At 44.1% G+C, this 21,762-nt stretch overlaps 1 protein-coding gene across 6 annotated transcripts in view; it reads left to right on the top strand.

Moving 5' to 3' along the window:
• Nucleotides 1–19,557, top strand: part of App (amyloid beta precursor protein) — a 217,788-nt gene extending 198,231 nt beyond the window's left edge. For 3 of the 6 annotated variants that reach the window (XM_050138545.1, XM_050138542.1, XM_050138540.1), the window contains 4 exons: nt 3,908–3,961; nt 7,508–7,608; nt 10,435–10,581; nt 18,576–19,557. In XM_050138545.1, coding sequence (XP_049994502.1) covers nt 3,908–3,961; nt 7,508–7,608; nt 10,435–10,581; nt 18,576–18,677 — 404 coding nt within the window. In that variant the 3' untranslated portion in view covers nt 18,678–19,557. The remainder of the gene's footprint in view (nt 1–3,907; nt 3,962–7,507; nt 7,609–10,434; nt 10,582–18,575) is intronic. The other 3 variants (XM_050138546.1, XM_050138543.1, XM_050138541.1) reach the window with 1 other exon arrangement.
• Nucleotides 19,558–21,762: the final 2,205 nt, after the last annotated feature.

Below are 21,762 nucleotides of genomic sequence, written 5' to 3'. Positions count from 1 at the left end.
TCCAAGTCTTGAGTCCCAATACCTCATTCGAGCAGATATTTTCAAAAGCCTTTCCAACAGTTAATGCATTCTTGGTTTATTGGGTTTTATTTGATAGTCTGAGGGGTGAACCCAGGATTCGTGCAGACTAATCCTCCCAGCCCACAACGGTTCATCTTCAAATAAAACGAACCTGCAAGGTCTTCCTGGGAAAACAGTGTCGCAAATAACACATAGAAGTAACACAATCTTCGCTCTGTTTACCCAGTGACACCCGTTCAGAGCTGCAGGGGCTGGGGTGGGATGACTCAGTGGGTAAGAACACTTGCTCTGCAAACATGAGTTCCTGGGTTTGAATCTCCAGCACTCATAAAAATCCAGTCATGGCAGCATATGCGTATCACTTCAGCACTGAGGACAGCGCAAGTGGACAGCCCAAGGGGTCATTGGTCAGCCAACCTACATAAAACTGCCAGCTTCAGGCTTAACGAGAGGTCTAGTCTCAAAGCAGTAAGGCAGAAGGTGCTAGAGGAAGATACGCTAAGTCCTGCTCTGGCCTCTGATGGGCAAGCACAGGTGCCCACCCTTACACTCATAATGTGCACATACCATACACATAAAAAACTATGTACAAATGCCGTATTCATAAATAAAACTGGAGTGGATTCTGGATTCACGTTATTGTAAAAACCCCTTACATCCAGTGGGAACTTAGAAAACTATGTAGATTGTGGGCTGTTGTGATGGCTCTATGAACAGCATTCAGTGTTCTGGATCCTCTCCCACCAAATGGCAGGAGTGCCTCTCTTTCCTTAGGCTAGGGTCCAAACACACTCTTGGGGTGGTAGCCAGGACTCACCCCATATTTCTAATGACCAGGTTTGAGATTCCTCTGCAGCTCTGCTGTGTGACGGGGCTCACATTTCTGAGCCTCTCCACCTATTTTTCCAGTCTGAGATCATTTGCATCTTCATTCCTTGCTTAAAGGTAGTAGGAGAGCCTTGAGTGGGGTGACATGGAGCAATCAGCTCTTAGAAAAGTGCCTAGAACACACTAAAGAAATGACAGCCGGGCGGTGGTGGCGCACGCCTTTAATCCCAGCACTCGGGAGGCAGAGTTAGGCGGATCTCTGGGAGTTCGAGGCCAGCCTGGTCTACAAGAGCTAATTCCGGGACAGGCACCAAAGCTACAGAGAAACCCTGTCTCAAAAAAACAAAAAAACAAAAAAACAAAAAAAAAAAAAAAAAGAAAGAAAGAAATGACTTTTGATGGGATCGGGATCTTGTTAGGAAGGCTTTGTCATTCTTTGTCCCGACGGCTCACCATGAGCCTAAACACGACGTCCTTCAAATTAATAAACACATAAGGGAGTATAATACTATACTCCTGCTGCTCCCTTCCCTCAGACGTGTGTCCCCTGTTCTCCCGCCTCTCTTTCGCATGTGCACACCCTGAGCTACTAAAAATACCTACAGTTCTCAAAGGGTTTCCTCGCATTGTCCTTGACACCCTTATCGCCATTGCTTCAAATGCTTCCCAGGAAGGTGTTGTTTGTCTCAACAAAAACAGTCAAGATCAGTAGATGCCTGGCCGTTAAGTTATTTTACCCGGAGCAAAGAAGGAGCTGAGGGGGTGGATGAGTATGAGGAAGCAGTGCTTTCCGGACACAGCAGGGCAGCTAGGTGCACAGATGAGCTCAGCCGTTGAAAGGGTGTGTAAGAACCTGCACAGAATCTGGCCAGACTAAATCCCTTCATGGAGCGAGGAGGTGATCGTGATGTCCCACCCCTGGGGACATTGGCAGCTGATGGCTAGGAAGACACAGGCAATCGGTTCTCTTCAAAGATGTGGCCCGAGGTTCAGTAGCTGTCTCTCCATCAGTATGTATGTTAGTGATGCTGAGTGAAATCCACGGGTGGGAAAAAAAAACAAAGAACACTTGAAATTGGGAGGGACTAGTGGAAGAGGGATGGAGGAGGAATAGAAGTTGATCAAAGCACTCTATGTATAAACAAAATTCTCAAATCACTAAAAACAAATAAGTAGACAGCAAACAATTTTCATATCATAAATAATATCCTAAAACGAACAGAATTATGTTCTTACCCAGGTTTAATGAATAGCACTTAGAGTAATGTCTTTTAGGTTTTTATATACACTAATAAATTTTCGTCATTGCCACAGTAATTGATTATGATGAGACCACCGTCTCTACATCCTGCCTTTATGCCACAGACACAGTCATTTCCCTGAGTCAAAGGCACGTTTTCTAAGGTGTGGCTGTCAGAGTGAGTGAAGGGTCACACCAGCAACTGCTGCGCCATTAAGCCCCTCTCCTCAAGACAGTTAGATGCCATTAAGCCCCTCTCCTCAAGACAGTTAGAAAGGTAGTCCCGCCTCAGCTAACTCCATTTTACAAGGGTCGTAAAATCACAGCACACCTTCGTGATGGGAAATGAGCTATAGAGAAACTGTAAATGTCACTGTTGAAATAACCAGACATTCAATAAACATCGTCTTATAGCATGAGAATTTCCCAAGTAAATTTTTACAGCTATTGGTCCTTACTGCGATAGAAAGACGAATATTACAATTTTCATTTTTCCGTAAGAGGAAGCAGCCTTTCGTGGCTGTTTACCCAGTCACCCGCTTTGTCGGTGCAGGGCCTGGATTTCATCACTCCCCCGCCCCCCTTCTTTCTGTCCCCCACCTCGTCAGTCTCTGCATGGGCAAAGTCAGAACCACTTCCGCCTCTTGATGTATCCGAGTCTCCTAATGAGCTCAGAGATATGATTTGCTCATATTATGAAGACAGCTCACTGTCCGTCTATTCCCTGCCACTATTCTTGCCAACGTGTGCCATTCTGGATGGATTTGGGTTTGTGGTCTCCACTAGTTGCTTGGCCTGTGAGCCTCTGGAAGCTGAGCAGTTGAAACCACTGCTCCCAAGGCCTCATGAACCTCCCCTTGGCTTCCCTCCACTCCTGTGCTCACATTTCTCTCTCTTTTTCACACTTGCCAATGCTGACCCAGGCCACTTCCTCCTCCCTTGAATTCTTCTGCCCTTTAGCCACTGTTAATCCTAGAGACTTGACTGCCCTCTCCCTTCCCTGTTTCTTCAAAGACCAGAGTCAGCTCAGGGAAGTGTTTTCTAACAATGAACAGCACCCAGGGAATGCCAGCTGGTGCAGAACCCTGGTCAGGGAATTGCCGTACCTCCGCCGTTGTTTTCTTTGGCTCGGTCCCAGGATGCATACAAAGGAATAATTGTGACTCTCGGCCAATATGAAAGGAATGGTCTCATTTCACACAACTCAGCTGAATGTCCTCTGCGCAGAAGAAACCTGCCCTTTCTAAAGAGAGACAGTGAGAGCCCATGGGTTACCTCTCCTCACCTCAGTCTAAGAAGGAATTTGCCTCGCTAAATGGCACATTGCGTGGTGAGGCGTTGCTCTCCTGGTAAAGTCATATTTGCATTTCCTCTGGCTGTCGAATAATCCTTTCGTAGTTAATTAACTGGGAAAAAGAAGGTAAGATTGGACAGTTGTAGAAGAAGATATCTTTAATGTTTACTGCTGGGCTAGGTAGGATCTATTTTCTTTCTAATCAAAAGCCAGGAAACTATCTCTAACCTAGCGGAGGAAACTCCACCCTCCCCAGCCTTCTGTGCTGCTGGTGCACGTGCTGGGGAGTGCTTTTATGAACAAACCGAGGAAGCGCGTTGGCACGCTGGCAGCGCTAAGCCTTTTGAAGTGGTACCCCTCCCATCCTTGGTACGCGGGATTGACCCCCTGAAGGTTCTTTTTCCAGCTGCTCCTTCACACCTTGTTTACTGCACGCGCTTTTGCCCTGCTCTGTGTTCAGAAGCCACGACTTTAACCATCGTGATTTGTCTTGTTTGCTCTCTGTCTCTCGCTTCCGGCACCAGTCGAACCTGTCGATGCCCGCCCCGCTGCCGACCGAGGACTGACCACCCGACCAGGTACTTGCCTCTCCGCTCAGCACCTCAGCAAACGTGCCTCTCGGGGTTGCCCGTGTTGCAGAATGCAATTTAAAACGACCATAGGCACCGAACTTGATTTCAAATTCTTTGCTTCTGCTAAAGCTTCACTTCACAAGTTCCCACGTGATCTACTTTTTTGTTTCTGAGCTTTCCTTTCGAAACTCAAAGCAAGTCTTTTCAAATATGGTGTTCTCTCTCTTGATTTCTTTCTTTTTAATAAATGGGGATATGATTTTAGTAAATGTCTTCCAAGATGGAGGCACAGGGAGGTGTAGCTTCCAGTGGTGAATTAGGTCTTGCTACAGGCATCCCCTCTCTTTCTTGGTTAGTATTCATGGGGGTCCTTGAGTGGGCTCGGACTTCTGTTGGTTACTAAAACAGACACATTCCCTAAAAATGCCATAATTGGTATTTCTCCAGATCCAGGAATACTTTTTGTCCTTTGTGGATTATATATACTTACTCTCAGCCAGTGCCTAAAATAGCACAACAGATGTATATGCATAATTTTGTATAGGAGCCCATTGTTTTTTATATTACAAATTTCTTCACTATCAAAATAGACACTTCTTTTTACACAGTCTCCCGAGATGAAAAAGAAATGTGTTGTGACCCACTCTTACATGTTTAGCCTCTGGCTAAACTTGATTTTAGGAATAATGTCACACCACGAGAGATGTAGAACATGCGTGTATCTAGTCCATGTACTCACCCCATGATAGTGGTCAACAAAGAGAATCAGAAAGAAGAACGCTGGTGAATTGAAAGATCTGTATATTCTAGATTGTTTTTTCCAAATAGCGCGTACCTTCCCATATTTACTTTTGGTTTACCCCTACATCCCATGAAATAGTCAAAAACATTGTTAATCTTCCTTGAGAACATCAGTAAAGGGGGATCAGTCTTTGTTTCCTGGTTCAGATATATCCATAGCAAGATCAGAAATGGCTCTGCCCCTCTTCTTGCCAATGAAGTCTCTAGCCTTGGCTTGGCCAGCCATGGTCACAGGTAGACTTTGAGAGGCCTTCTTGTGGCATCATGACCCCGTACTGTGATTCATCCTGGGAGTCACACACTGATGAGCTCAATGATCTGATGAACCTGTGGTCTGAGTGCTGTTAAAGGCGCCTTGCATTACAGTTAGCTGTCCACTGTCTGGGCTCTCCTGACGTCCTCCTTAGTGTTAGTGTCAGTTACCTAATTTCCAGGGAGCCAGCAGTTGGCATTCCCATCCTGCTCTGCCGGCTGGTGAAGCCCAAGGCCGGGGCCAGAACAGTTTTTGCCACAACTAAAACTAGCTTAAGCTGGCCTTATCCCCAAGGCTTTTTTAAATGGCACTACTCATTTTATTTTTTTTAGATGATAACGTATTTTTCATCTATAAACATAAAATGTAATATTGAGGCTGATTTTACCAAATTCCTATATTGTATAAGGATATATTTGTCATTGTCAAAATAATCGGGCACCCACTCACGCCACCAACCAATTGATTTTTCACTTTATTTACCTTCATCTAAGATGTAAAAGACACTTTCATACCCTGGCAGGCAAAGGTAATCTGTTTTGAGAGAAGAGCTAATGACATCCTACAGGCCAGGGAAAGCTATCTAAAGTCGTCGCTGCAGCAGTAGCAGTATTAATCCAAAGGAGATCAATGTAGTAAACTCTGTGGAGACTCAGAAAGAGTAAATGATAAGGTCCCTGCTCCCGGGAGCCTGAAATAATGGAAAAACACACTTTGCATATTTAGGAAGACGGGATGACAGAAGACAGAGAGAGAGATACATGAGGACACACAAAGATGTTTGTGATGAGAGTAGCAAGGACCACATGAGGGTGTGTTACCAGCAAACTCCCTGGAAAGGAGCTTTCTAGAAAGGGGGGGGGGGTAAGATTTAAAACACGTGGGGTGGAAAGGGGGAAAATCCTTTAGAAGATAGCCACCAAAGAGAAAGAATGTATTCACTGGACATGAGGAAGAATCTGCTAAGCCATGTTTATGAACATGGTACTTGCTTGAAAGGTCTGAGGAGCTATGCAGGCTCTATCTGTACTTTGTGCTCGTAATGAGTCTGCCAAGTATTTAGATCCCTTGTAATCCATCCCTATGATGCCTACATTGCATTAACAACTCCATATGTTGTCTACACTGGATTAATAAATACCTCCCTGTGTTGCTGATATGTTTTGATAATGCTATAGCCACACTTTATGAAACCACCACACATTTGACTCTACTGTACCAAGTTGCTTCTTTCCAGACTTAGATACCCTTCCCAGAATTACCCTGTGCCTTTGCTTTTGAACAATCATTCTTGCAAGGCTGTGAGTTTTGGCTTACTGCTCCTCACGCTCACCCCCGTTTGTTTCATCATGATGACGAAGAGGCTGGTTTCTTCCCTTTCACATCTGAAAAGCCAGCATGTTGTAACTTTTAGAATATAGTGTTACCCACAAGTCACAACAATAGTGACGCTGATTTCTGGACATAGTGACTATCACAGCTACTTAACTCCTTCTGGAATGTTTCCAGGGAAAGCAGACTCTGAAAGAGATAAGAAAACACATTAGTGGGCTCTTCACTTGATTTATTAAGCTACCCTTCCATTACACCCTATCCCCAACCTTCTCCAGGCCTGACAATCCAGTTTTATGACCCTCAAGAGATATTTTCCTATTGATTTATTTCCTCATTCTATCATTTTGTTAATCTCCTTGTAATGGCACTCCTAAGTGTGTAGAACGTCTTCCGAATTATATACATGCGAAACAGAAATAAAACATCTTTTCACTTTAACTTCTAAAACATATTTACATTTTAGTTTTAAGCCTCAAATTATTATTTGAATCATGGCATACTGTAACCGTTGGTCCAAGAGTCGTGCATCCATGTGTAGAGAAGGAAGAATTAAGAAGCATTTTATATGTTGTGCGCTCCTGCTTTATAGTCCGCAGATGAGGCAGTTCCATGTGGTGTGTATAACTTGAGGGCTAGGATGCTTAGGTCAACGGATTCTGTGACTGCCACTGCTTGCTGTGCATAGAAATGGGAACATAATTTATCTGTAATTAGAACAAAACTCCAAAGTAACCGTTTTGTTCTCCCAGGTCATTAATGTTTTTTCAAAGCTTTGCGTTTTGTTTTTTTTTTTCCCCCTCTGAAGTAATGACAGCCCATGGAAATGCACACATAATGAACCCTAAGCCACTAAAACCAAGTCAACATTTCTCGGGTACAAATTTAACCCAACATCCCAGCCAGCACCGAGTTTCCTTCCTTCCTTCCTTCCCTCCCTTTAGAATCACAGCATGTGTTTGGCCGTGGGAGTATTGTTTTCAACTTTCTTTAGACGTTTTGCTTTATAGGCAGTGGTTAATGGTTTAAGTCTAGGATGTCATTTTTCTTGAAGAAGTTCCTTAATCTATTTTTTCTAAATGTTCTGCCCTAGAAAGAAAATTTTGGCAGCCTTTGTCTCGTTGTGTTGCTAATTGATTATCCTGCATACTCTGTGTTTCATGTAGGTTCTGGGCTGACAAATATCAAAACGGAAGAAATCTCTGAAGTGAAGATGGATGCAGAGTTCGGACACGATTCAGGATTTGAAGTTCGTCATCAAAAGCTGGTATGCAAAATCATTTCCCTCTCCCCACAACTGTGTGTCTGCCCAAGTGGCATGGGAACACTTGGCTCATCCTGTGCCAAACCTGGGAGGGAAAACTAAAACCAAAATGTTTGCCTAGATCATCACAAAGTTCTGAAGAGAAGTAAATGGAGCTCTGTGTGCCGTTCTTTCTGACCAGAAGCAGCTGAGCCCAGCGGGCAGTTAAAAGTGCCACGGACTTCAGTGCCTCAGCCACGTCAGCCGATATCCGTGCACTACACTTTCTAGGGAAATAGGTTTTCCCAGGCTGAACACATCTAATCCAAATATCCAAAAAATGAAAGCTCTAGAACTTACTTCCCGACCCTTGGCAGGATACCACAAACAAGAAACGTGACACCGTGGGCTTTTGAAAGGCAGTCGCTAAAGCTCTATTTAGGCTAGATGTGAACTATGCGTAGCACACATAAGTGAATTTTGTCTAGCTTTGGTTCTGATCTCCAGATCAGACCATCTTCTTACATAAATACAGAAATTACAGAATCCAGGTTTCTGAAACCCTTCTGGTCATAACTGTTCCCCATCTAGCACAGTTTTATTTGAAGAATCAGAGTCTCAAACACACAGTCAGTACATGTGTCTTTGGAACCTTTTTTTTTTTTTTTACGGCTGTTTGCTTAACTTCCCATCTGCACGTAGAGCTTTTCAGTCATCTGTCTAACCCGTCCATTCCTCCCACCTCCCAGGACTTCCTTTGTCTCAGGAGGGGAAGGAGTGGGGACCCTGTTAGGGTGGGTGGAGGCAAGAGGTGTCCCTGACTCTTCATCTTCCCATTAGAGCCATCATCAGAAACCATGGGCAAAGAAGATAGTGGTTTCTTTTAAGACAATGGCATTTTTCTTCCTAATGTTAGAACTGGGATGGGTAGAAAAGCAAGTGTCTTCTTCATAGGCACACAGGAATTATATAATTTCCCTGCACTTCAAGTGCGCCACGTCCCAGATTGTTAGAGTTCCTCCCCTGTTATCAGTTACCATAATAAAGGGCTAAAGTAAAGAAGAAAATTCTTTCATGCATTCAATGATGAAGCAAAATATGGCAATAAAATTTTTTGCAGAGTGATGCTTGATATGTACTCCAGCACTGCTGTTCCTGGAGTAAGTGTGCCTGCAGTCTGCTGCCTTTCCAGTGGTTATAAGTAAAGTATATTGATCCTAGTACGAAATTCCAAAAGAAAAAGCCTTTATTGTTTGGCTTCTCATCTCTGAATTATTGTAGCAAATCCAAAGCTGGCTTGGAATTCAGATTTGCATTAAGATTTTTTTTTTCCAGAAGAAAACTACGCTTTAGTTTAGCCATCCGTAGCGCGTAGTTTTCCCTGGCAAGTTTATTGCTGTGTCGGGTATTGTGAAATCAGGGGCGCTCCTGATCCGGCTGGAGCTGGAAGGTTTAAAAACAACACTGGGGGAACTGCTGAAGGACTGGGCGCTGGAGCAGAGAGCTGAAGATGAATGCAGAGCCGATGTCATGGACGCCCTTCTGAGTAATTACATGAACTCCTGTAGTGCGGCAGTGACTAATGGCAGCGGCAGCAATTAGGGGCATCAGCTCCCTCTACTGTGCTAGCTGATAAGATAATGCACCGTAATTAGTGCAGGGAATATTACAGAATTACAGTATTTCCTTAAAGACATAGGGATATGTCCAGACTCACATTTATTCCTGATTACTCCACTGTAGTATCATTAGCTAATTAATGATTTCCTTTAATAAATATGTTGAGCTAGCATATTTGGCTAGCAAGGGGACTAATTAGGAACCGCTTCTAATTTTGTTGCAGATGCACCGTGAGTAACGTCCGCTTAGAAATTTTTTAATCTGCTCTCATTTACTTCATCTTTGCAGATTGCCACCGTGATAGATTTAGCGGTGAAAATCGGTCATTCGCCCATCTTGAAGCCGCGGTGAAAGGATTATTTAAGGGAGCTGTTTTCACTGACTTACATAATGAGTGTGGTGTATGGTTAGGAATAGTCCTTCCCCCTCCCCACCGCTTTTTTTATCTACCATAAGATCATCTCTTATATAACAAGATGATTAAAGTGAGGTCTGTATCTGTTATTCCACCCAAGTAGACAAAGCTGAAAAAATAATGGTTTGCTTTTGTAAGGAGCATAGAGAATACATATATATATATACACATACATACATGCATACATACATATACATATATACATATACATATATATATATGAGGATTTATCACAGTGAATAAATTTCTTCTTTGTGATAGTGTCAGAATTCTTCTTGTGTTTAATATAAATGACCAGAGTAAAGCAGTCAATTTTGGTTTCTAGAGACAACATAATACAGTATGGGCTGTTTGTAACTCTGAGGTCCTCTTTGCCTATTGCTTCTCTTTGGAAACATTGCACATTGAAAGCACAGAGTCCATTTCATGGTTAACTGAATGTGACTGAGTTATTGCACTATGAAGTAGGCAGCTGGGCTGCCCTTGTCCCTCTGATCACCTCCTGTGTTTCAGGGTATTTATATAGAGAACATACAGGTTTGAAAACTAGCTAAGGTCAGGAAAGTGATCACCTGTGTCCAGAACGATGCTGGGCACCTCTGGTTTTTACCAGACGCTCAGCTGTCAAAGAATTTCAGATCCCTGCAGACTTCTGTTTTGAGACATGCTGGAGAAAACTGACTTCTCAGAACCTGGGAAGCCATGCTTTGCTCATTGGTAGGGGCCCGCCCCCTCACGGCAGAGGGTCTGCTTGGAACTTTACTCCTTCCCGTGTCCCCTCCACTTACAGTTCTTTTCCTTGGCTTGTTTTCAAGGTGTTCTTTGCAGAAGATGTGGGTTCAAACAAAGGTGCCATCATTGGACTCATGGTGGGCGGCGTTGTCATAGCAACAGTGATTGTCATCACCTTGGTGATGCTGAAGAAGAAACAGTACACATCCATCCATCATGGCGTGGTGGAGGTAGGTAGACCTGAAGGGTTGTTCGCAAGGATGAGTCAAAGGAAGGACGTACAGGCAAGGAAGCATCCTGAACACTGTCCTAGGGACCACCTGGGAGAAAAACAGTGTCCCTGCATGGTGCTCAGGTTCCAGCTATGTCTTACTGTGGTTTTCATCCACTCCAGGTTACTGTGGATTTAATGAACACTCACTAACAGTTTATGTTGTTACTTTAACTTATAATTTATAATGAAATTGACCAAAACAAGAGTAATTATAATGCTCAACTTTAAGGAGAAAAAAGTACGTTTTTCCTTAAATGACAAAAACAATATCAAAAGAAGTCAGAAAGGGTAATTAAGAAGGGTAGGTGTTTACTTTTTAACAAAAATATTAAAACCTAGACGTTCATTCCTGGTTTTTGTTTGTTTTGTTTGGGCCCTTAAGTAATCTGGTCTTTGAGTAGAACCAGCTTATTACAAATAACTTTGTTAATTAATCATTACTGATTTTTAGTAATGACTCTTACTATTGCTGTGAAACACGGAGACAGGAAAGATGTACAATGAGGCCCACACTGTATGTGCTAGACAGATAGTCTTTCTACCTACAGGCCAGCCAAGGAGGGGTGTTTAGTACAGAAGTCGATTTATGCCATCAAAACGTACAGGGTTCAAATGCAGCTCCTTCCACTCCCGATGTGGGGAAGAAAGAGCAAAAGGGAGGACACATTCACAAACGAGATCTTTCTATGAATTTAAGGAACACTTGTGGTGATAGAGAACTCTTAAGGCCTCACTGTGTGTGTAACTTTTAGATAGTTAATAGTGTAGGTGTTCTAGAACTGAAAGAGCTCTGGCCAAACCCATGTCATTTTATAGATGAGAGAAAACTGAATCGAATAAAAAGATTGGCACAGCACCGAACTTAGTATGGTCCAGGCTCCCCCATACAATGGGTATCGCTTTCTATCGGAGGCCCGTGTTAAGCATCTCAGTAAGCCCAGAGAAAGTGCCCCAGGCCATCCTTAATCATACGAGGGTAAGGATCATTTATTAAACTCCAGTGAAGTAAAGCCAGAAGTCTCACTTTCATCGGGTCTTAGCGTCTCCACAGCTTGTTCCCGGGGAAGCTCATGGGATTGTTGTGGGTTTTAATTTCCTGGTTTTGCTGATGTGGGCAGACTAAAAGACCAGTGTCTTGGGTGAGAACCAGGAAACTGTGGTCTTTTGACCTGAATATTTTACAAACTAGAGTATAAATACATGTTTTTCAAGACAAGCGGTAACTCTGGGTCTGGAGGCATACTCGGGCAGTAGAGTGTTTGCCTCACAAGCGTAAGGACCTGAGTGTGAATCTACAATAACCCCCTCCATAAAAGACACAGTAGTGAATGCCTATGACGCCAGCACTGGGGGAAGACAGAAAGGTGAACCTGAGAGGTTGCTGCAGTCGACAAGCTCCAGGTTCAGGGAGAGACCCTGTCTCAAAAAACAAAGTGGAGAGCATTGAGGAAGACACCTGACCTCAACCTTTGGCCTTTGCACATGTATCTACACAGAATGTGTACACACGCACACGCTCAGATAGCCAAATTTGGGGTTTTGCTCTTTCTATAGTAAACCTAAGTTTGTCCTTCAAACACTGACAAACATTATTTCTGATACATCTTTCTCCTGTTTCTAGAAATCTGCTTTTTTAAAAAACTTCAATCTCCTATTTGCATATGTGAGTGATTCAAAAACTCCTATGAATTTCATTAATAGAATTCTGTTTAAATGGTCTTAAATTGGTGACTCTGTCCAGGGTGGGACTTCCTGTCTGAAAAATGTCTGTCAAATGCCCATCTTGATGCCACAGCTCCACTTGCTGCAGCTGCCATAGAGAGTACCACAGACTGAGTGGATTACACAACAAAAATGCACTTTCCTGCCAGTGATAGAACTTAGAAGTCTGTGATCTCAGGGTCGGCAGCATTGGTTTCATCAGATGCCTCTATCCTTGGTTTCTAAATATCTGTCCTAAATATCTGTCTTGCTAAGGTCCTTACATGGTTTCCCACAGCTCTTACTGTGTCCTGATCCCGTCCTCTAAGGTACCAGTCATAACTGGGCTACAGTCCCCCCCTCACGGCTTTGGAGTTGCTGCTTTCAGCTTTCGTATCCTATCTTCTAATGCAGCTACAATCTGAAGACTTTGATAAGGACACAATGATGCCCAGGAAAGCTGCACAAAAAAAGCAATGCTTCCACCAGAACTCCGTTCCTGCTGATAGATGAAAATCCCCCACAGGCTTCAGCGCTAACACATAGTACTAATGCTGCTTCCTTTGAGTTGCTTTCTGAGCAGGCCTTGAGTTGCAGAAATGATACCTCTCCCCGCCAGGAAAACCAAGTCTCTGAGCACCCTTCCTGCAGCCTGGGCCAAGTGTTTCTTTCTGTCAGTTAGCAATAGATGGCTCTTCAGAATGACGTAGGAAAGAGGTTGACATGCTGACCGGATTCTAAGGAACCGGAAATCATTCTCTGAACTGGGGCATCCCAGGGGAAGATTGCTGTTCAGTGTGTCCAAATGGTGTCTTCTTGGATACCTAGAAATGGCCTGGATTTTCTCTTGACTCCCTCTAGAGTCTTTTTGTCCTAGAGAAGGAGATGCTGAGGAGAGTCTGAAAACTCCTTCTTTCCCTTTTATTGCCTATGTTTTTGTCCAGCTCTGTATTGAGTCTGCATTTGGCCAGAGGGTTGAAATAGAACTTGCTGGTTCTGTTGCCCCTATTCGTTGCCCTTGGGGAGGTGTCATTTAGCTGAAATGGTAGATGCAGGCCACCAAGAGTTGCTGTTCAGCCTGGGGTACCAGTAGTGAGACACATTGCCTGGGTTTCACATCCAAGGCCCCTTTGCTAGTGCCTACAGTGTGCACTGGGTGTTTGTGATCCTCCCCTGCCTAACTTATGGGGGCTGGTCACACTCAGTAACAGTGTGTACACAGCCAGGGGTTGAGCCAACTGCAGAGCAAAATTATTTTGGGAAAACAATGCATCTAAACGTGAATAGCTCATTCCCTAAATAATCACTGTAGCAACTATTTGCATTTAGATAGTATTTGGAATTATAAGTCATAGTCATCTGGGGGTACTTAAAGAATATAGGAGAATGTGTGTAGGTTATATGCAAATGCCAGGTTTTATTAGGTAAGGAACTTCATCCTTCATCTTTGGCTTTGAAGCCAACCTCTTGTGTATGTAAGCAACCGTCTATATGGAAATAGCTTTATTCCTAGCGCTGGTTAATTTCCTTCGTCGATGAGTAGACCTGCCTCAGTAAGAACAAAATGGGGTAGTGAACGGATCCAGTGTCCTGATAACGCGAGACATCACCATTGTATTTCACACCACCAGGGCATGATGGGAGCATGTGCTTCCAAAGCAGCTCTTGTTCTTTTAATGAGAGACTCCCCTGGGTCACAGAGGTAACAAGCCCAGGGAAATCGTGGCAGGAGAGCGGACATGCAAACAAGCCTAGTGTCTTTTATTGACACAGTAGAGAGTCATCAGAAATGAGCAGTTGGTTTTAGTTTATTAAAACGTAAGAAATAAATATTGACTTAATGATTTGCTTAGCGTGACACCGGAGGTTCATTCTACCAGGTATGTCTCCTGATGTGGTAACTGCCACGAGTCATGGCGTCACTGCCCTTGAGTGTACTGCTTCCTAAACAGGCCTGGGATTCAGGCTGTTGCTGGTGGCAGAACATCCTTGTGCCACCCCCGATACCCATCTCTGCACTGAGGTTCATTTCAGCGATGTTGAAAATGTACGTAGGGACCATAGATCTTCAGTACCCCCAGAGAGAAATTTTAGCTCATATAACATGAAGCCACACTACCTCTTTATCATAGAACGTAAAGGAACTCTGCCATTCCTGGCTCCGAGGAAGACACTGCACCCTCCCTGCTCCCATGCCCCCAGTCATTTCTTCAATGACGCAAATATGAAAAGCTGCTTCTTTAGCTTTTCACAGAATCACAGCATATGGCCTTTCTCCTGAGGACTGTGTTGTCATGCTAGTGACATCATAGAAGCGTGACCTTAGAGGTCATTTCTTCCTGGGAACATGGGCGCAATGGCAGCCACCAGCCTGGGGAGTCAGATCACTCAGAAAGACTTGAGGTTAAATGAGAAGCAAACTTCTGGTTTACAGATGGCTTCCAGGCAGCAGCAAGAGGAGGAACTGGAAGGGCGGAAGAAAACATCCAAGAGGATTATAAAGAACTAAGCAAGGAGGTCCTGAGCCCACCTGCAGAAATACTTCACATTGGCTATGACTGTAACTAAGCTACCTAGATAGGGATGGAACCATAATTACAAAAATGAACACGCTCAGGGTTGGACAGAAAGTCAGCACTGGAAGGCATGGAAAGAGTAGGAAAGTGGCCTGGCAAGAGCGGAAGAGTCCTCAGCCAGGCCAGGTGTTGGCGCGCACCTCCCAGGACTCGGGAGGCAGAGGCAAGCGGATCTCTGTGAGTTCAAGGCCAGCCTGGGCTACAAAGCAAGTTATGAGACGGCCAGAGCTGTTACACAGAGAAACCCTGTCTCGAAAAACAGACAAGCAAAAATAATAAAAATAGTCTGAGTGTCGGGGGAGGAGGGATTTAGGTCCAGTGATGGAGTGCTTGCCTGGCATGCCCTGGGTTCAGTCTTCCAACACATTGGTTCTGCTTCTTCAAGGTGTTTGTGCTGGATAGGCTCAGCTTCACAGTGTCATCATCACCAGTGACCGTTGAAGCCACGTGCTGTCCAAAAGACAGAATCCTACGCCTACTGATCAGGCTCATCCAAGGAGAGAATGTTCATTAGTGTGATGCCCATGTTTTCTTCTCCAACAAGGAGAGATTCCTTCCCCCATCCCATGCTGTGGTATCGTTCCTTCTAGAACTCTGCCACCAACTCAAGCTGCCTCAGCTCAGCGTTGATTGACGGAAACAGTATTAGGATGTCCACACCATATCTGGTGATAGAGGGATTGACACTGTGCCTGTGGTAGCTTTGCCAGTGAGGAAGGGATTGAGGACCCTTGCTATGAGGAAGGTTCACCCCTGCTCTGTTTAGCTGGAGATTTCTCTGCAGACATGACTATTCGCTTCCAGCATTCAAGAGGACTGGGGATTAAAAGATGCCATTTAGACTCCTCTCCTCGGGTGCCGTTTGTAAGAGCAATTCCTTCGACGCTCAGAGCACTGTAAACACTGAGAGCCAAGCTGCCCCATAGCAGGAATCCTGAACACTTCTGCTTCCCAACAGCAAAGGGCATCAAGGATTAATACCTTTGGATTAATACTTGGATTAAAACAAACCAAGAAAGAAAAGGGAATTGAGATGTCAGGACTGAGTCAGCTCCAAGCCTTGGGTCTCCAGTGGGGTTCCTTTGAGCATCTGCTCTGGAGTTTGAAGAGAGGAAACTAAATAACTGTATTAAACGGGAAGGTGTTCTGCAGTTCTTGGAAAATGCAAATTACCGTCGACAGGCAGTGTGAGGGCTGCAGCTCCTCCTCGAGGTATATATTCTAACACCCAGCTGTTGGGTGCATTTCTCTGTACTGAGAAACATCAGCTTAATCTCCAAGGGAAGATTTATTTTTAATTCCCTTATTAGGAATCTCAATTATGGGATTATACAAAGGGGGGGGGGGATGCCCAAGTTAAAATGCCACATGATTGCAGACAGGCTGGTCCCTAGCAGGCAGACTTCAAGAGTGACTGAATGCCCCACTTTGGGAGTTAATCTGTAGGGAGAAGACATTTGAACTAGCAAGCCTGTGGCCAATTACACAATTGCCAATTAAATCAAGGTGACCTCATTTGTTGACAACAGTGCAGACCGCAGGAAACTGGAAGAGATGGGAGAACACACTTGTGTGTTAGTCCCCAAGGGCAGTGATGCTAGGCATCCATTTGAGCAGTGTTGTCTTTGAGTGCTGGCTCTAAGGTAGCAGCACCTGTTCTAGGAGGAAACACCCAGACCCCTGGAATAACCTGGGGACAAGGGTGCAGGCTGCTCTTATGGGAGGGAAGAAGGGAACAGCTCCCATCTGAAGAGAAGCCAGGGACAATAAGCAGGAGTTGCCTGTGGCCGGAGAGCTTGGAAGTTCCTCTTCCCACTGCCTAGTGATTGTGTCATGAAGTCTGTCTCATGCCCAGGCTAAAAGAAGTCACTGGTTCTGTGGGATCACATAGTGGCTATGAAGGATTTAATGTCTATGAGGCTCTCCATCTGAGATATATCTTAGGTGGGGCTAGTCATGACCTATCTATGTAGGTCCATCATAGTCATGTGTTGGAGTAAGGCCGCTAGTTAGTTCCCGGATGCTTAGCCCCAAAATAATCACACAGAAACTGTATTAATTAAAACACTGCTTGGCCCATTAGCTCTAGCTTCTTATTGGCTACCTCTTACATATTAATTTAACCCATCGCCATTAATCTGTGTATCTCCACGTGGCTATGGCTTACTGGCTAAAGTTCCAGCATCTATCTCTGGTGGGGCTACATGGCTTCTCTCTGACTCCATCCTCTTTCTCCCTGCCTACCTCTATTCTTTTGCCCTGGCAGCTTCTTTATTCACCTATGGTATTCACAGCATATAGAAGAGAATCCCACATCAGTCATGACCCATCTATGTAGGCCCATCCACACACACCTGGTAGCTCAGCATTGACACCATGTGCTCTCTGACTTTTTTCCCCCTGCATTGGGGTTTAGGAGCCACCACTGCAGTGAGACGGCCATGCGGGGCCCAAACTGTGCCACACTGGCAGTATCAGAGAAGAAAACACTGGGTAAATTGCCAGATGTCACTTGGCAGTGCTCAGCAATGAGAAATGGGATCCACCTGAGGTTGCAAGGTCCGTTCAGTCTTGGACAGAATTAAGAAAGATCCCTTTGAAATACGGCCCCTAGAAAATGCCTTAACTTTTCTGGGGAAAACATGCTTTATTCTGTGTGCATCTGAACAAATTCTCTTCATTGCCCAGTGGCTTCACAGAGGCTGGGCTCTTTTTAATTCAGCAGACTTAAGCAAGCACCTCCCCTTCTCCTCACTGGGAGAGGTAGTGCAGTATAGAAACAAGAACAGCCATTAGCTACCATAAAAAGATAAGTGCCCTGCACGGTCTGCAGAGACTGTCAGCCTGCATGGCTCTGAGAGACAATGGCTGAGGGAAAGCATGTTTATAATGCTGACCTGATATTACAGGTGAACCCCAAAGTAGTGACAGAATCCCTTTGATGGTTTAGCTGGCTGTAGTTGCTATGCATCTTAGGGTTCAGGGGTGTGGGGAGTGTGTGTGTGTGTGTGTGTGTGTATGTCTGTCTGTCTGTCTGTCTGTCTGTGTCCATGCATGCAGCTCTGGCCCTAAACCTGACCTCCAGCATTGCAAATTATATACGTGTAAGTATGTTAACAAGACATATATAAAATATGTGTGTTATATATACTATGTAAGTCAGCATTTCTCTGCATGGATTTCGTTTTTCATGTCAGGTGATACCCCGTTTTATGCACATGTTATCACTTTAATTAGTAGGTTCTCAGGACTCTTTAACATTGCTACAGATATAAAATCATATTGAAAGTCAGAAGATACTCGGAACCACAGAGAGCTGAGTATTCTATTGTGCACGGATCCAAATGTCACAACCAGTGCCCTCCGTGTGATACTCCTTCTAGCTCACCAGCCCTTGTCTTCAGTGTTCGCTATTTGTTTCAGCCAAGGGGCCCTGCGCAAACTCGCGTCAAGATTATCAGCACCCCCTAGCGGCTAGATGCAGCATCGGCATAAGCCTTTCGCTCTGCCATGTGGAGTCAAAAGTTGAGGGGGACCTAGGGTAAAATAGTGGCTATTATGCACTTTGGGCAAAAGAAAAGTACACACACTCTGCCTTTTTGATGCATAGTTTTGCCGTGCTCCCTTAAAGTGTCGGTGTATTGTCAACTCGAGTCTCGTACGTGCTTTCTAGGTTGACGCCGCGGTGACCCCGGAGGAGCGCCACCTCTCCAAGATGCAGCAGAATGGATACGAGAATCCAACCTACAAGTTCTTTGAGCAGATGCAGAACTAGACCACCGCCACAGCAGCAGCCTCTGAACTTGGACAGCAAAACCATTGCTTCACTACCCATCGGTGTTCATTTATAAAATAACGTGGAAAGAAACAAGCCCTTCTGTTTTCTTTACTCATCACTGCCTTTTGACAGCCGTGCTGTAACACAAGTAGATGCCTGAACTTGAATTAATATACAAATCAGTAATGTATTCTCTTTCTCTCTTTACATTCTGGTCTCAACACTACATTATTAATGGGTTTTGTGTACTGTAAAAAAAAATTAGCTGTATCAAACTAGTGCATGAATAGATTCTCTCCTGATTATTTATCAGACACATAGCCCCTTAGCCCGTTGTATATTATTCTTGTGGTTTGTGACCCAATTAACTCCTACTTGAAATACGCTTTAAAAATCGATGGGGGATGCTTCGTGTGAGCGTGGGCGTTTAGCTGCTTCTCTTGTCTAAGCATTCTTTTCCTGGTCACTATGCATTTTAAACATTTTTAAGTATTCCAAATGATTTTAGAAAAAAAAATTTTTCCATGATTGCATTTTACTGTACAGATTGCTGCTTCTGCTCTCTTTGTGGCATAGGATGCGAGGATCCACATTGATTTCTTTGTGCCTGTTTCATGTGCACACATTAGGCATTGAGAATTTGAACTTTTTTTTTGTCCATGTATCTTTGGATCTTTGATAAAAAGTAAAAAAAAAAAAAATCCCTGTTCATCGTAAGCACTTTTACGGGTTGGGGGGAGGGAGTCTTCTGCTGGTCTCAAATTACCAAGAATTCTCCAAAAATAATTTTCTGCAGGATGATTGTACAGAACCATTGCTTATGCCATGATAGCTTTCTACACTGTACTACATAAATAAATTAAATAAAGTAACTCCAGGCAAGACTCTCTTATTTATATATAACGGTGATTGTGGACATTGAGTAGTGAAAGTACCGTGGGGTGTGAGAGAACGAGGCTGGCTCCATTGTATTTCCAGTCTGAAACACTTCAACGGTGCTACGAGACAGTGCACACCAAGAGGAAAAGGAGAAAGTAGAGAGGCCGCCTCTAAGCATTCTACGGTTTATATAAGACGGTGTTTTCATGAAACTAAATACGTTGTCAGAGGGGCACCATCATACTGGTGTGGTTCTGTGGTAAGAGTTGATTGTTTTGTCATCTAGACTGGTGAGACTCTGCCTCCTGTGGCCGTTCAGACCTGAGTGTGAGTCTGAGGAGGAAATTGTGGGGAGCACAGCTCTCAGTGCTGATAAAGCATTTCATAGGCCTAACTAGTGGTGTGCACTGTTTTAAAGGGCTATGCTTCGCTGTCTTGGTCCTTATGTTCCAAATGTGAGACACAAAAGAAAAGTTGTAGAGAAAAAAAAAACACACCTTTTTTTTATTTATTTATTTCAAGGTAGGGTCTCAAGTATCCCAATCTAGCCTCTAACTCATGTAGCCAAGGATGACCTTAAACTCCTGATGGCCCTGCCTCCACCTTCCAAGAGCTGGGACTACAGCATGCACTATTATGCCTCATCTACAGAGTGCTGGAATTGGAATCCAGGGCTCCCCATAAGCTAGGTGAATTCTCTACCAAGTGAGCTGCATTCTCAGCCCCTAGAAATGATACAGCAACCGATAGCTATATCTACATCAAGGTCTGGACCTCGATACTACCCACACCTAGTGGGTAGTCATTCTCATTCTTGGGATCTGAGCATTGTAGGCCGTTTACCAGCATCTACCTAATTCCAACCAGAAACATCTGAACTATAGAACATCTCACATGCCTGTGGGTGGGAAGCAAGAGACCAAGGCCTGTCTGGACATAGAGCAAGAGTCTCAAAAAGTATAAGAACAAAAATGTTTCCAGGAGGCATTCTCCAACAGTGGAAGGAAAATCAAGTGTCCAGATCCTGCCAAGTGTCTCTGAAGAAAGCAAGACGTGAACCACTGATCTGTAAACTGTTTCTAACATTTATTTTGTGTGGCACGTGTTGTATGTGCCACAGTGCACTTCCAAGTGTCAAAGGACAACTTGCTGGGAAATCTGCTCTCTCCACTGTGTTTCCTGGGAATAAACTCAGCAAGCACTTTTACCCACTGAGCCATCTTGCCAGCCCTGACCCATAGTTGAGTGGCCTATGCACACATTCTTTTATAGAGGATGCCTATGTATATTCCAGCTATTAGAACAAGAAATAATGCCCAAAGACTAGATGGTTGAAACCTCATGTTTTTCAAGTCCTGCTACTGAGAAACAAGATTGGGATGACAGGATTTGGATTCTATAAGGGCCTTCTTCCTAGCTTCCTCCCTGATTTTCCTCACATGTTGGAAAGGAAACTTTCCAGTCTTCCATCATTCGTGGGTGCTAAGCCCATCCTGAGACCTGACCTGATCTAACCCTAGTCACTTCTCAAAGGTCCCATCTATGCATATCATTGTTGAGAACTGGGGTCTCAATCTGAGTTTAAATCAGACTGCTCTTCCAATTGTTTCTTTTTGTTGTCCTGTCTCTTAACATAAGCACTCTGCTAGGGTAATTGTGGCACAAAGCTTGTGGGAGTAACCAAGCAACCACTGATTTCATATCTGCTCCATGAGTGTCGCCCAAGCCTAACACTGCTTGGGTGACCAAGAACCAGACACTTAATACCCTTGGGACCTGGTGGGAAAGCGAATAATACTGATCTTTAATAAAAGGAAAAGGAAGTAGTAATAAGGAATCAGCCATGCATTTTAACTTTACATCACAATGTTTGAAACTGCTGAAGGTTCACCATTTCAGTACACCCCATAGATGAACAGACAAGATTCACCTGACTAATTCATTTGCACAGGAAAAAAAAAAAAAAGAAAATCTCCTTTCCCCATTAAGAACAATTAGGCATGACTGCTGTGTGCAATTAGGCCACAGGGAGAAAATGGGATGATATCGTTTCACCTGGGCTAGAGAACGGCAGTAGGCTAACCCTAACACAGCTCTACATCTATGATGTCGATGAACTCCTAAACATGGCTATAGATAACCCTTATTCCAGGCCAGCCTTCAGCTGTAGTGACCATATGTTTTAACCAATCCATCGTGACAG

This window comes from Alexandromys fortis, unplaced genomic scaffold (assembly GCF_014885135.2).
Source record: "Alexandromys fortis isolate MF-2015 unplaced genomic scaffold, M_Fortis_MF-2015_v1.1 scaffold_11, whole genome shotgun sequence".
NCBI lineage: Eukaryota > Metazoa > Chordata > Mammalia > Rodentia > Cricetidae > Alexandromys > Alexandromys fortis.
The sequence above is the reverse complement of the archived record's forward strand: the minus strand, read 5'-3'. Positions and strand labels throughout refer to the sequence as shown.